Source organism: Pongo pygmaeus, chromosome 1 (genome assembly GCF_028885625.2).
Source record: "Pongo pygmaeus isolate AG05252 chromosome 1, NHGRI_mPonPyg2-v2.0_pri, whole genome shotgun sequence".
Taxonomy (NCBI): Eukaryota; Metazoa; Chordata; class Mammalia; order Primates; family Hominidae; genus Pongo; species Pongo pygmaeus.
The window spans coordinates 42,468,449-42,482,062 of NC_072373.2; the positions used below are offsets into that span (position 1 = coordinate 42,468,449).

At 43.5% G+C, this 13,614-nt stretch overlaps 1 protein-coding gene across 1 annotated transcript in view; it reads left to right on the top strand.

The window, feature by feature from the left end:
* The first annotated feature begins 735 nt into the window (after positions 1-735).
* FCAMR (Fc alpha and mu receptor) overlaps positions 736-13,614 on the top strand; it is a 28,195-nt gene continuing 15,316 nt past the window's right edge. The window contains exon 1 of the mRNA XM_054477497.1: positions 736-849. Within this exon, the coding sequence (XP_054333472.1) occupies positions 792-849 (58 nt within the window). The 5' untranslated portion in view covers positions 736-791. The remainder of the gene's footprint in view (positions 850-13,614) is intronic.

Here is a 13,614-nt window from a genome sequence, read left to right on the forward strand (position 1 = left end):
AAACTACGTGGCTGGTATTTACACATAACTAATATGAAGGAAATTTGCTAAAGCAAAAAAAATCCACATTCTCTCTTGATTAACACAATTAGCTTAAGATTTTCCCTGTTCCATGTATTTGCCCATACGGATACCTAATGTTCACACAGTTATAACAAAGTTCTGAGGTTCTGTTTTTTTTTGCATTTTATAGTGGACTAATATTTTGATACATTAATCAAGGCTTCCATTTTTATTTTGGCTTCTGCTGTTGTGTTTCACATCTTAGCTCTGCCTAGACTGTCTCTGGAGGGTTGTTACAACAGAACCAAATAATAAAGCAATCAAATGTTGGGTTATGAATTTCACAATTGAGATCCAGGCCAAAGACAAAGGCATCTGGAAGTAAATGAACAGTCAGAGCCAGCTTTCCTCACCCCTAAAGCCTTGATAAAGTTGCCAACTAGGGCAGAGCTGTAGAGAATCAGAAAGAAGAGCAAGAGCATACCCTGGGGTCCATTCCCCACCCGGCCTGCACCCCCAGAACCCCACGGATATGGCCCAAACTCTCACCATGAAAAGAGCCTAGGGAAATGACAAGTGTCACAGAGGTTCTTCTACTTAGCACCATATGAGAGCAGCAAAGGCTACAGGTGACCCAGCTAGGACCTGAGGACCCAAGACAATCTCTCAGAACTCCCCGCAGCGCCAGGGTGATGTGATGATGCAGATGGAATGTGGCTAAGTCAGAGGCTGGCCTGAAAAACTTCTGTATTAGGGAACAGAGGACAATCCAGGTCCCGCATGGATCAATGGTCAAAGAGAAAGAAGTCAATAGACATCCCATCCTGGTGATGCCCGTCGGAGCAGGTAATGACAAACTACTAGGTACTACCCCAGGGAAAATGCAAGCAGTTGGGAATAGGGCGTGGCAACAGGACTTTGAATTGCCTGAGATTACCCAGAATCAGCATAACAGGACACACACTGGGGTGGACCACTAGTCAAAATGGGGCTTGAAAAGGAATGTAAATGTTACTATAGAAAATTAAAGAAAGTTACATTTTTGCTAGAACTGATTATGTACTCTAAGATTCACACTTGCTACAATTATATAAAATGTTTTCCATGTCTGAGAACACATTACTATTTTAGTTGACAATATCTCCATCAAGTGACAACACTGTATTTTATTTAGTCATTCTCCTATTGTTGAAAATTAAGATTGTTTCAATTGTTAAGTAAATATAAATACTACAACAAAATAATTATTCTGCAACATTTATTTGCCACCTACAATTATGCCAGACTCCAGACTAAGCATGCTGATTCAGAGGTGAAAAAAACACAATGTCCCATTGTCTGGTGGGAGAGTCAAATGTGTCTAATGATCATCACCATGTAACATGAATGTGATTATAAAAAGCATAGCTAACTTGTGCCTATTTTAAAATTATTTCCTTAGGATAAATTCCAAATACTGAGATTTTTGGATTATGTAGACAGATTGCTTTCTTTTCTTTTCTGTTGTATTGTATTGTATCGTATCGTGTCGTATCGTATCGTATCGTATCGTATCGTATCGTTTTTGAGATGGAGTCTCACTCCGTTGCCCAGGCTGGAGTGCAATGGCGCAAACTCGGCTCACTGCAACCTCCACTTCCCAGGTTCAAGTGATTCTCCTGCCTCAGGCTCCTGAGTAGCTGGGATTACAGGCATGCGCCACCACGCCGGGCTAATTTTTGTATTTTTAGTAGAGACGGGGTTTCACCATGTTGTTCAGGCTGGTCTCAAACTCCTGACCTCATGATCCGCCTGCTTGGGTCTCCCAAAGTGCTGGGATTACAGGCGTGAGCCACTGCGCTCAGATGACAAATTGCTTTCTTAAGGCATCAGTTTAATCTGCAATGAATAACAGTTTCTGTTATATAACCATGTAACATTCCTTGACTCATATGTGCTGGAAATATTTCCCAAGTCTTTTGTTTTCCTTTTTATATATTGTTGAGGGGCAAATTTTTAAAAAGTATTTTAATTTCTCTTTTCCTATGTTCTTTCTTATATGATTTTAAAACTTAGAAAATTACTCCTTTAGAGATAGGATACATATTTACTTCCATTTTCTGCTAGTTTTTAAAATAATTTGGTTTTTCTTCAATTGTTTAATCCATCTGGAATTTTTTTAGCAATTAATCAGAGCAATTTATTTTCTAAATTGCTAGCTAAGACTATTTTTCCTTTAATATTATTTGATGACATTTATCAAATACACAATTCTCACTGTAAAATAATAATATGTTTTCAGATATTAACCTGGTAAATCCTAGACTCTGATTAGCCTGTGACCCCCAAACGTTGAACTGATGGCATCCAGAGCTTCATGGGGAGGGGAGAACCATCAAATATAGGGGAGCTCTTATTTCATTTTCTAGGCTATCTTAAGAACGTTGAAAAAAAAAGTGAGAGGATTTTCAGCTAGCCAGAGAACTAATCATAGAACAGATTATTGACCATTGATCAGAGAAGAACATGAAATATGATGTTAGTGAAGCCCTCACCATAGAGGAAGGAAGAAGTTCCTTCTAATGCTGGGATTAGGATCTGGGTGAGTGAGGGGGAAAAGAGGGGCAAAGAGTGACCTGAAATGTTGTGGCTCCCTTTCTCACCCCAGGATGGAATATTAACAAGAGGTGTTATAGGGCAGGAGGGTGCATCCTGGATAAAACCACCCCCAAGATAAATTTGGGAGAGTCTAAGAACTTCAGGAGCTGCTGTCCTTCACAGACTGGGCAGAGCGTGAGGAAACCATAGACCTTGTGGAGAAACCCTCCACTGTGGGGGATGCTGCATCCAACATGATCCAAGAAAGGGGAACTAGCAATCACAGGCACGTGCTGAGGGCAGTCTTCAAGGGTCCCCACACAACAGCATATTGGAGAGAAAGCAATCTAGAGTTTTCTGGCACCCCACTGAGATGCATGATAGCTGAGAGAGTAGAAAAGACCCAAGTTCCTAAGGAAGCTCAGAGTATGGAGCTCTTGTCACCAGAGGCAATGGCAAGGACCCGTGTGTGTGCGTGGTGGGGGGCAGATGCCACTATGATGCCCATGGACCAGATCAAACCAGTGGCATCTTCATCACCAAGCAGAATGAGGGGCATTTCAGCAGAGGGTAGGAAGGACCAAGGACATCTGAGCAATACCACTGCACCCAGACACCATCCTGAGAAGGGGTAGGAGAGATCCCTTCAAGCTGTCTAGAATCTGAGCTTTGAATTAGCTGCTTTACCTAAAACAGATCTGAGCAATAGAGATTAACTTTCTATTAATTGGTACATTTAAAATGTCTTGGCAATGTCACCTCATCCCTGCTACCAACAGAAATTAGCACCCACACTAAACAATTATAAGACAAAAATTTTACTTTTATTTTTCCATATCTGAGTAATATGTCAATTTTGAAAGCACCAAACACACACACACACACACACACACACACACACACACAAAGAGAGAGAGAGAGAGTTAGGCCCTTTCTGAGCTTTTAGTTCCTTTATTGATTTAAAATGCATCCTTAAAGTCAGAACAAAGCTTTACATGTGTTTGGGGTATGTTGTGTTCAAAGACAATGTAGAAAGAGACTTTTTTCTTTTAGTAGGCATAGCTGGAAATTCATTCTTCTTTGTGCCAGAGGAATTCAGAACTCTTTCATGTATTGTTAACCTTGCACGAGGTGTGATGGCCACCATAGGTGACATAGGAAGCTTCATGCTGAGAGTAAATGTAGAAAAGTAGAACATTTTGGAAAACTCAGATTTATTCTTGGGAAAATCCTTGCAAATCCTGTTGTTCCCTTGCATTCCCCAGGGGTGACCATATGTTTGCCTGGGACAATCCCGATTTACACCTGCTGCCCCCGAACAATTATTAGAAGTGCCCCTTCATAGTGTCCTGATCTGAGGTCCCTGGTCACTCTAGTCATGGAGTCTTTCTGGCACAAGGTGGCAGCAGCTGCCACCTTGTACAGTTGAAAACGTACTGTAGCTTGTGGGCCCTTCCAGTATCTGAGACAGAGAAAAGGGTCCATTCATTAACCCAGGACAGGCTTCCAAATACAGCACCAAACTATGGAATGAGAGTACCTTAGAATGCAAGGACTTAGAATACAGGATCATCTGGCCACCCCCGCCATGAGGCAGGCCACACAACCCTTTCGGCAGCTATGGGAAAAGCCGTTCTCTGGATGGGTATTCTCTCAGCTGGTGAAGTTAGGCTTTTGTTCACAAATTTCAAGCAGCTCCTGGAGAGAAGGGAAGGGTCTGCTCCCTGCAGTTTCTGAGATCCTCACCTGCAAAGACCCTCATCCTTGTGCTGAATGTGCAGACTGCTTGGATATGTTCCTGGCCCATCAAGAAGGTGCTTGTTTTCCAGATGATTCTTCAATTGTCAGCTCTTCTCTCTCTTTATTTTTTTTTTTCTTGTTATGGGTTGAAATGTGCCAAAAAAGATATGGTGAAGTCCTAACCCCTAGTCCCTCAGAATGACCTTATTTGGAAATAAGATCATTGAAGATGTAATTAAGATAAGGTGACAGGGAGTACGGCAGGCCCTTAATCCCATATGATATCCTTATAAGAAAAGGAGTAGACAGAGACACATGGGGAAGATGGCCATGTGAAGCCAGAGGCAGAGACTGGATTGATGTTGCCATAAGCCAAGGAATGCCTGGAGATACCAGATGGTGGAAGAGGCAAGGATGGATCCTCCCCTAGATGCTTCAGAGGAACCATGGCCTTGCCAGCACCTTGATTTCAGACTTCTAGCTCCAGAGCTGTGAGAATAGATTTCTGCTGTTTTAAGCCACCCAGTTTATAGTGCTTAGTTATGACAGCCCTAGGAAACCAATGTGCTTCCCTCTCACACTTTCCGACCCCCATGCATTACTTATCCATTGCTGCATACCAAGACTACCATAGAGTCAGCAGCCTAGGACAACACACATTTCTCTCCTGCTTTCTTTTGGTCAACAGTCCTGGCACAGCTTTGGGTCCTCTGCAAGCCTTCAGTCAAGGTGTCAGCCAGGTCTGGGTTTGCATCTGAGAGCTCAACTGGGGAAAAATCCACTTCCAAGTTCACGTGATGATTGGTAGGATTCATGTCCCGGTGGATGACCAGACTGAAAGCCCCAGTTTCTTGCTGCCTGTGGGCCAAAGGCTGCCCTCCATTCCTTGCCACATGACTCTCTCCACTGAGCAGCTCACAACATGACAGCCAGCTTCAACAAAGCCAGCAAGGGACAGAATCTCCTTGCAAGAGATGGGCGTTACAATCTTCTCATTCTGTATTTAACCACAGAAGTGACTTCTCATCACCTTTGCTGTATTCTACTGGTTAAATGTAAGTCACAGGTCTCACCAACACCCAAGAAAGGGACTACACAGGGGCATAAACACCAGGAGGTGGGGACCACAGGAGCCACACCCCACAAGGAGGAAGGACAGCAAATTCCTCAGGGATTAGATTTTCAGGCTGAACTTCCAGGGGCTCAAGTCTCTCTGCTCTCTCCCCAGTCACTGTCTCCCCACACATCCAAGAGATGAAAGATTATTTTTTCCTCCCCTTTCAGAAACTAAGTGCAACTTCTCATTGCTCTGTGGAGTGACCCTTTTCCCAACTTTCCTCCTCTTTCCCTGGGACAGAGGCAGAGTGGAAAAGCTAAAACAGGCTGACCCAAGGCAAGGACAGGCTGTGTTCTGCCAGAGTCTGACGAGTGTTATCTTGCTTTGCAGGGCAGGGGAGGGAATGAACCACTGCTTATGCTCATCCACTTTTTCCTTGCCTCTGCTGGTCCGCTGCTGGGCTCCGGAGTCAGTCCCATTTTAGGGAACCCATAGTGCTCTCATAATAATCCTTGTCTCTCCATTTCCCCACCATCCTTTGCAGTTAAGTTGGGTCCATGTGACTAATTCAGGCTAATTAACAGTGGAAGTTTGGTGTGACAATTCTGGGATGAAGCCAGTGTACCCCCTCCCTCCCTTCCTTCCCTGACTCAGTAAATTTGGAGGCCAAGTGTTGAGAGGGCAGTGCCTCAAGACAGAGGGAGCTTGGTCCCTGAGAGGTGGTTTGGAGAGCCCTTGCCACCCGCCATGGGACTTCATTTGAGTGAGAAGTAAAGTCTGCGGTGCTAAGCCATTGAGATGTTAGGATTTGTCTACAGCATCAGCCCAGCGACAGGTAGCACAGCTTATCACATCTGTTTGAATTTCTTTATCAGCCCCCAGGCAAGCTGTTGCAAAGAAAAGCTCAGCTAAGCACAACTAAATCATCTCAAACCTGCACTGGGATAGAGAGATCTGCCAGGGCCATTTTTCATAGTGACACTGGTTCTTGGCTCTGTTCTTTACCCCCTTACATGCTATGTGACCTTAGAGAAATTATTTAGCCTCTGTGTCACAGTTTCCAGACCTGTAGTATAGGGTTCTACTAGTAATTTCTCATGAGAGTAAATGAGTAAAACCATTTAGATCAGTGGACTTGTTCCTGGCTCATCATTGCTTTCTCAGCTGGGGTGCAGGGGCACACTCTGTAAAGCCCAACTCCAACACTGTTAGCACAGGCCTCTGGGGCTTCTCCTCAGCCCACCTGTTACCAAAACAAGTCTCAATTTCATTTTGTCTTTCCCCAATTCCTTCTCTTTCAGGCTGTTACCTTCCTTTCCTTAACACTAGAGGGTGCTTCAGGTCAGGCGCCATCTAAAAACAGATTCTCACTCTGAGTCCAGTCAGAAGCTGGTGAGTGCTGGACAGTTGGCCAAACTTGGAGCGTATCACTTAGAACTGGGAGATGGGTTTCTCACCATCAGAATGGCCAGCTAACCTTAAGGTCACATAGCACATTCTCCAATTCCAGAATGATCCCAGATTGCTTCCTTAGAGCCCTATTCTTTCCCTTCCTAATACCCACCAATACTTCTAAATCACTTATATTGTATATACTTCTTGCTATGCTAATTGGCTTAATGTTCCTCTCCCCCAGCAGACTATCAATCAAGGGATTTGTCTGTTTTGTTCACTATCCCTTTCTAGCACCCAGCAAAGTGCCTGGTGCATAGTACCTTCTTGATAAATACTTGAAGACTCATTAAATTAATCCCCATATCTTTTCTCATTCTCTACCCCACCATCCCCTTGCTCCCCAACACCAGAGTAATCAACCTGACCTTGTGCTACTTATCACTGCCGTCCCAAACTTATCACCTTTGGTTATTGTCACTGTTTCTTAAAAGGTTTTCATTTTTCCAAATGTTTTCCTTCCAGTACCTTTTGTCTACCGCCACTAACCTGCTCAAAAAACCATTACCTACAGGCTCAATTCCCAGATGCTTTCAAGACACACTGACAAACAAATTCATCTAGAAGGAACAACTCAGATGGTGAGATGAGGCTGAACTTCCCTGAGGCTCCAGAATTCTTATCCATATGATAGGGATAGTAATACCGTCTGACTTATGGGTCATTGCAATGCATAAATAAGATCATGGCAGGCATGGGCATTGGCAGAAAATAGAAAATGTAATAAAGGATGGCTATTTGCATCAATAATATTCAATGATTTTAGTTCAAAGGAATGAGAAATGTTTAGATTGATAAAATAAAAACTTTAGCTGAATTAAATTTGAAGGAGTTTCACTGAGCAATGAGCGATTTGTGAATTGAGCAGCCTCCTGAGCCAGAATAGGCTCAGAGATTCCAGCACAGCCACATGGTGGAAGCCACATGGAGCAAGGGGATGGTGGGGTAGAGAATGAGAAAAGATAGGGGGATTAATTTAATGAGTCTTCAAGTATTTATCAAGAAGGTACTATGCACCAGGCACTTTGCTGGGTGCTAGAAAGGGATAGTGAACAAAACAGACAAATCCCTTGATTGATAGTCTGCTGGGGGAGAGGAACATTAAGCCAATTAGCATAGCAAGAAGTATATACAATATAAGTGATTTAGAAGTATTGGTGGGTATTAGGAAGGGAAAGAATAGGGCTCTAAGGAAGCAATCTGGGATCATTCTGGAATAGGAGAATGTGCTATGTGACCTTAAGGTTAGCTGGCCATTCTGATGGTGAGAAACCCATCTCCCAGTTCTAAGTGATACGCTCCAAGTTTGGCCAACTGTCCAGCACTCAGCTTCTGACTGGACTCAGAGTGAGAATCTGTTTTTAGATGGCGCCTGACTTGAAGCACCCTCTAGTGTTAAGGAAAGGAAGATAACAGCCTGAAAGAGAGGGAATTGGGGAAAGACAAAAGACAGAAATTGGGAAAAGGGGAAAGACAGAAAAAGGAAAGTGACATACAAGGAAACGGAAGTGAGTTACAGAAACAACTGGATTGGTTACAGCTCAGCGTTTGCCTTATTTGAACATGGTTCAAACAGTTGGCTACATTTAATTGGCCAAAAGTCGGTAATTAGCACAAGTGTAGGCTACTGTCTGTTTACACTTCCGCTTGTTAGAGTTCACAATGTACAGAGAAACCCTTAGGCCAAACTTAAAATACGTAAGGAGGCAGCTTTAGGCTAAACTTGATTTAACAAGGTGAACAAACAGAAGACTCTGGAGAACTATTTCAAAGGCTACTGAGAGAAGCAGGAGTAGATTTAATCCTGTATTTCTCCTTTCAGAAGATGTAAGTAGTGACAATAGGCAGGAATTAAAAGAAATTAGATTTTTCTCAATTAGAATTTCTTAAAAATTAGAAATATTTGAAAATGGAATTAACTTGAGTGAGTTCCCTGTCCCTGGAGATAACCAAACTAAGACTGAATGCCTACTTTTAAAAGAAGTCTCTGAAGATACTGTGTATTGAGTAGAGACTTGAATTAGGTCACTTCTAAGGTCTCCTACTTTGTGATACTATGATAATTTACGATTCCATGAGAACCCTTTCCTAATGTCTTTGGGCCATTAATTTCTCTCACTCTTTAGAGATTTTATTTTTTTGAATATGTGAGACCTGCTTTGGTATTTGAGTTTTCCTGTTCCTTCCCAATTAGGTACTAAATTTTTTGAGGACAGTAACCGTGTATATATGTCTTACTACATTCCCTAACATTCCTAGCATTGTAGTCTGTGGGTGCCTGATAAAGATTTGTTAAAGAGAAAGGAAGGGCTTCCTTTTAGAGAGGAAAACTCCAATGCCAAAGTAGGTGGAACTGCAAGATCCCTTTCTCTTCTCTCTTTCAATATGAAGCTCAGCTTCATGAATTGAACAGTTAGGGAGGAGATGACCCCAGGAACACTGGGGATCCTACGTGTCAGCTTTTGAAACACAGAGTGGAACTTCATCATTTCCTAGGGCATTCTTGTGTAGGATCCATTTTAAAAAGTGAGTGAAAGATTAAGGGTAATGATCTCTGAAGATAGTAAGATATTTTGCCTTCTTAATTAAGCAGTTTTGTCAATGTAGTGCTTAAACAGCACTTATTTATAACTTAAACAAACTTAAATCAAGATGAAATTCTTCATCATTATGGAGCCTGTCCCATTGCAGCAAATCTGGAGATTTGCTTCTTTCAGTATTTGGTAGGAATATGGTCCTTGAGTACCCCCTTGTTACTGGCTTCTGTGTGATTTCAGGAAAGTTGGGCAAGGCACACAACAATCTCTCTATAAAGGAAGGTTGGCTCTGCCCTTTCTATTTCATGGACACTTACAGGCTTAAGTTTAAAGATAATGGAGACATTTGGAGGGCACTCAGACTCTGAAACTTGGCTGGGAACGTGTGAGCAGACGAACTCCAAATGTTGTATTCCCAGATTCTTTTAAATCTGATCCTGCAGGATTTGCCCATCTGTTCCTATTAAGAGTTAACTACTCTCTCCCTTCCTCACTCTCCCTCCCCCACCTTACTTGAAGACAATACACAGGCCTCTCTCCATCATCTCTGTTCCTTGTAAGTAGGCTTATAACTAGGGGTATGTCATAGCATAACCCAATTGAGTATGTGCTGGGTCTGATAATGGAAGAAAAGACCTCAAATGAGCTGCTAGTCCTAGCCAGCCTACACCAGCAAAAATCAGAGGAGTTCATGCAGGACTGGATCCTGAAGATGCTGGATCAAGGAGCTGGGAGCATCAGGTAGGACAGGGAAGAGTTTACTGATTTGGGATCACTCTCCAGAGATACAGGATTTGACACTCTAGCAGGGACCCCAGGAGGTGATGTGACCTTCTTGCTCAAATGGCTTCTGAAAGCAGGGAGAAACTGATGGCCCAAGCTTGATGTGATTGAAATGCCAGCACTACCCCAGTAGACAGTAGATGTAGAAATAAAAAAGCTCAGGGAAGTTAGCATGCTAGAGTGGACACACCATGAGGCTGGAAGGCCTACCAGATGATTCCGTTCTGTGAGAAGGGCCAGAGACTATACCATTTACAAAACCCAAAAGAAATGATCTAGTGAGAAGGACAATAGCATGACTGAAAAGATCAGCTGGGAATCTCCTCAGTAAGCCAGGATTGATGATTGGAAAAGTAGGTAGAGAATTTTTTTTTTTTTTTTTTTTTTTTTTTTTGAGACAGAGTCTTGCTCTGTCACCCAGGCTGGAGTGCAGTGGTGCAATCTCAGCTCACTGCAACCTCCACCTCTCTGGTTCAAGCGATTCCCCTGCCTCAGCCTCCTGAGTAGCTGGGATTACAGGCGCACACCACCATGCCTGGCTAATTTTTTCTGTATTTTTAGTAGACATGGGGTTTTACCATGTTGGCCAGACTGGTCTTGAACTCCTGACCTCAGGCAATCCTCCCCTCTTGGCCTACCAAAGTGCTGGGATTACAGGCATGAGCCACCATGCCCAAACAGGTAGAGAATTTGACTCAATGATACCAATGGTGATGATAGGCCCAGAGCTAAAGAAGCCAGGTGGTGGCACTTAACTGCAGAAGCCAGGTGGATGAAGTTATTACAATGAGCAATGGGTTGGACTGGCAGCCAAGAAGGCCTGATCCACAGAGTTACGGAGATGATTAAAGGAACACAGTGCCCCTAGAGGCAAAATAGATACTCAACCGACAAGAGTGTTTCTTAGCTTAGACCACTAGAAGAAGTCAAGGATAGATAACAAGGAGTCTGAAAGCAGTAGCCCCAATACAATGTCATGATCCTTTGGCCTTTTCTGGATCTGAACCAGTTTTCAGACTTGGACTCAGTCAGGTCTCTGGGAGAAAGAACCCTGCAACACCCCAGCAAACATACAAAGTAACGATTCCATAAGCCCTTCCCAAAGGGACCCAGGATCATTTACCTGGGTAACTGTACCAAGCTGGCATGTTGCCCAGAGAATCAAAGCATCCTCATGGCTACTGTTCTAACTAGTGGGGCATGTGGGAGCAAGGTAATAAGTAAAGTCCTGGCCAAGGTCCAGCTTACACCCAGTGGTAATTTCTCCAGTCTCTGAATGTGTAATTGGGATTCATATACTTGCTACTTGGATCATTGGATCCTAGGCCTGTGGGCTCAGAACTATCACAGTAGGACCAAGTGAAGCATCTGAAACTGCCCCATCCCCAGCCAAGATAGTGAATATAAAACAATATCATGTGTTGGGGGTAATTCTGGATATTAGTATCACCCATGAGAATCGAAAGGATACAAGAATGGCAGTTCCCATGATATCTCAATTTAATTCAATAGTTGTCCCCTGCAGAAACCAAGTGGACCCTGCAGGATGACAGTAAAGGACCACACACTCAACCAAAGAGTAACCCCATTTTCAGCCACCGTGTCTGTCTACCTGCTACAAGCGGATTGGCAAAGCCTCAGGTACATGGCATGCAGCCTTGATTTGGTGAATGCATTCTTTGCTATTCCCTTCAGAGAAGAGAGTTAGAAACCAGCTGCATCTATACAGGTGAATAACAATACGTATTTATAGTTTTGCCCCAGGGTTATGTTAACTTCCCTGTCCTCTGTCATAATATAGTCCAAAGGAATCAACATCATCTAGATATCCTAAAAAATGTCACCTTGACCCATTATTTGATGCTCTCATGCTAGTCAGGCCACATGAACAAGAAGTGGCTATATTTTGGAGGCCTTCGTAAGACATGTGGATCAGAGGATGGAGGCGAACCTATGAAGACTCAGGGACCTGTCACATGGTAATATTTTTAGGAGTCCAGTGATAAAGATCCTGCCAAGAAACCCCATCCAAAGTAAAAGACAAGGTATTACATCTTGTACCTCCTACCACAGTGAAGGAAACAACACATCTGATAGTCCTCTTTGGTTCTGGAGACAGCATATTCCACAGCTGGAAATACTGCTCTGGCCTATACACCTAGCGGTATGAAAGGCTTCTACCTTTGAGTGGGGCCCAGAGCAGGAAAAGCCTCTGCAGCAGGCCCAGGCTTAGCTGTAAGCAGCCCTGCACTCACTAGTGTTAGAGGTCTAGGTGGTGGGAAAAGATGCTGTGCAGAGCTTATGGCAAGCCCTAGTGGAATAATCACTACCTAGTCACGTGGTCCCCTAAGACTCTTTTGCAAGGCCATGGCATCTGCAGGAGAGCATCACGTGCCTTTTGAAAAACAACTCCTGGTGTGATACTGAGTCCTAGTTGAGACACAGTACCTGAACACAGGATACCAAATGAGTATGCATCTGGAACTACCCATCATGAGCTAAGAGTTATTATACCCACCAAGTCATAAGGTCAGGCAATTCATCATGACTTATAAGTGCTTTAGCTGGGATCAAGCACAAGGACCTGAAAGCACAGCAAGCTGCATAAGCAGGCAGCCCAGACCCTCATAATAACTACCACTGTTGCACAAGTGCCCCTCCCCGGGCTCATAAGGGGCCACAAAAGAGCATACTTGGTAGCTAATGGCAGACAGGTGAAAAACCCAAGCTTGGTTTATAGATGAGTTGGTTTGGTTCAAGTCGAAAGTGGATAGCAGGTGTACTACAAGGAATGATCTTAAAAGACAGAGTCAGGAGAAAGTCCATCCAAGGGACAGAGCTTGGACAGTGCACCTGGTCATCTATTTTGTGTGAAAGGAAAAATGGCCTGATGTTAGAATACATACAGAGTGAAAGGTGGGGGTAGTGGAACATGGAGGGACAAGGGAGCAGGCAGGAAGTGTGAAGATCTTTGTATCATGTGCTAAAGCTCAGCAGAGAGAAGCCACCATGGAAGAACCACTAACTGCCAAGTTGACAGAATGGCTTGGCCTTCTGACATCAGCCAGCTTCAGCCATCAGCCACCCTGGTGCTAATGCAGTGGACACATTAAGGAAGGTGCACAGTCAGAAGGATAGAGGCTATGCATGGGCCCAGCAAGCAGTATAGGCTCCCACTAATCAACGCTGAGTTAGTTACTGTTGCTATCAAACATTCAACCTACCAACAACAGAGATGAACACCGAGCCCCTGCAAATAGCACCATTCTTCGAGGACACAGAGACCAATAGCCTCCTTAGTGGCAAGTTAACTTTTTTGGGGCCCCTTCCATCCTTCAAGGACCAGAGATTCATTATCACAGAAGAATGTGTATTCAAGATAGCATCCTAACCAAATAATCTTAACCAGTAAGAAACACATTCATTTCCATTTCCCGACTCAAGTCACTCCAGAAAGATTATGCT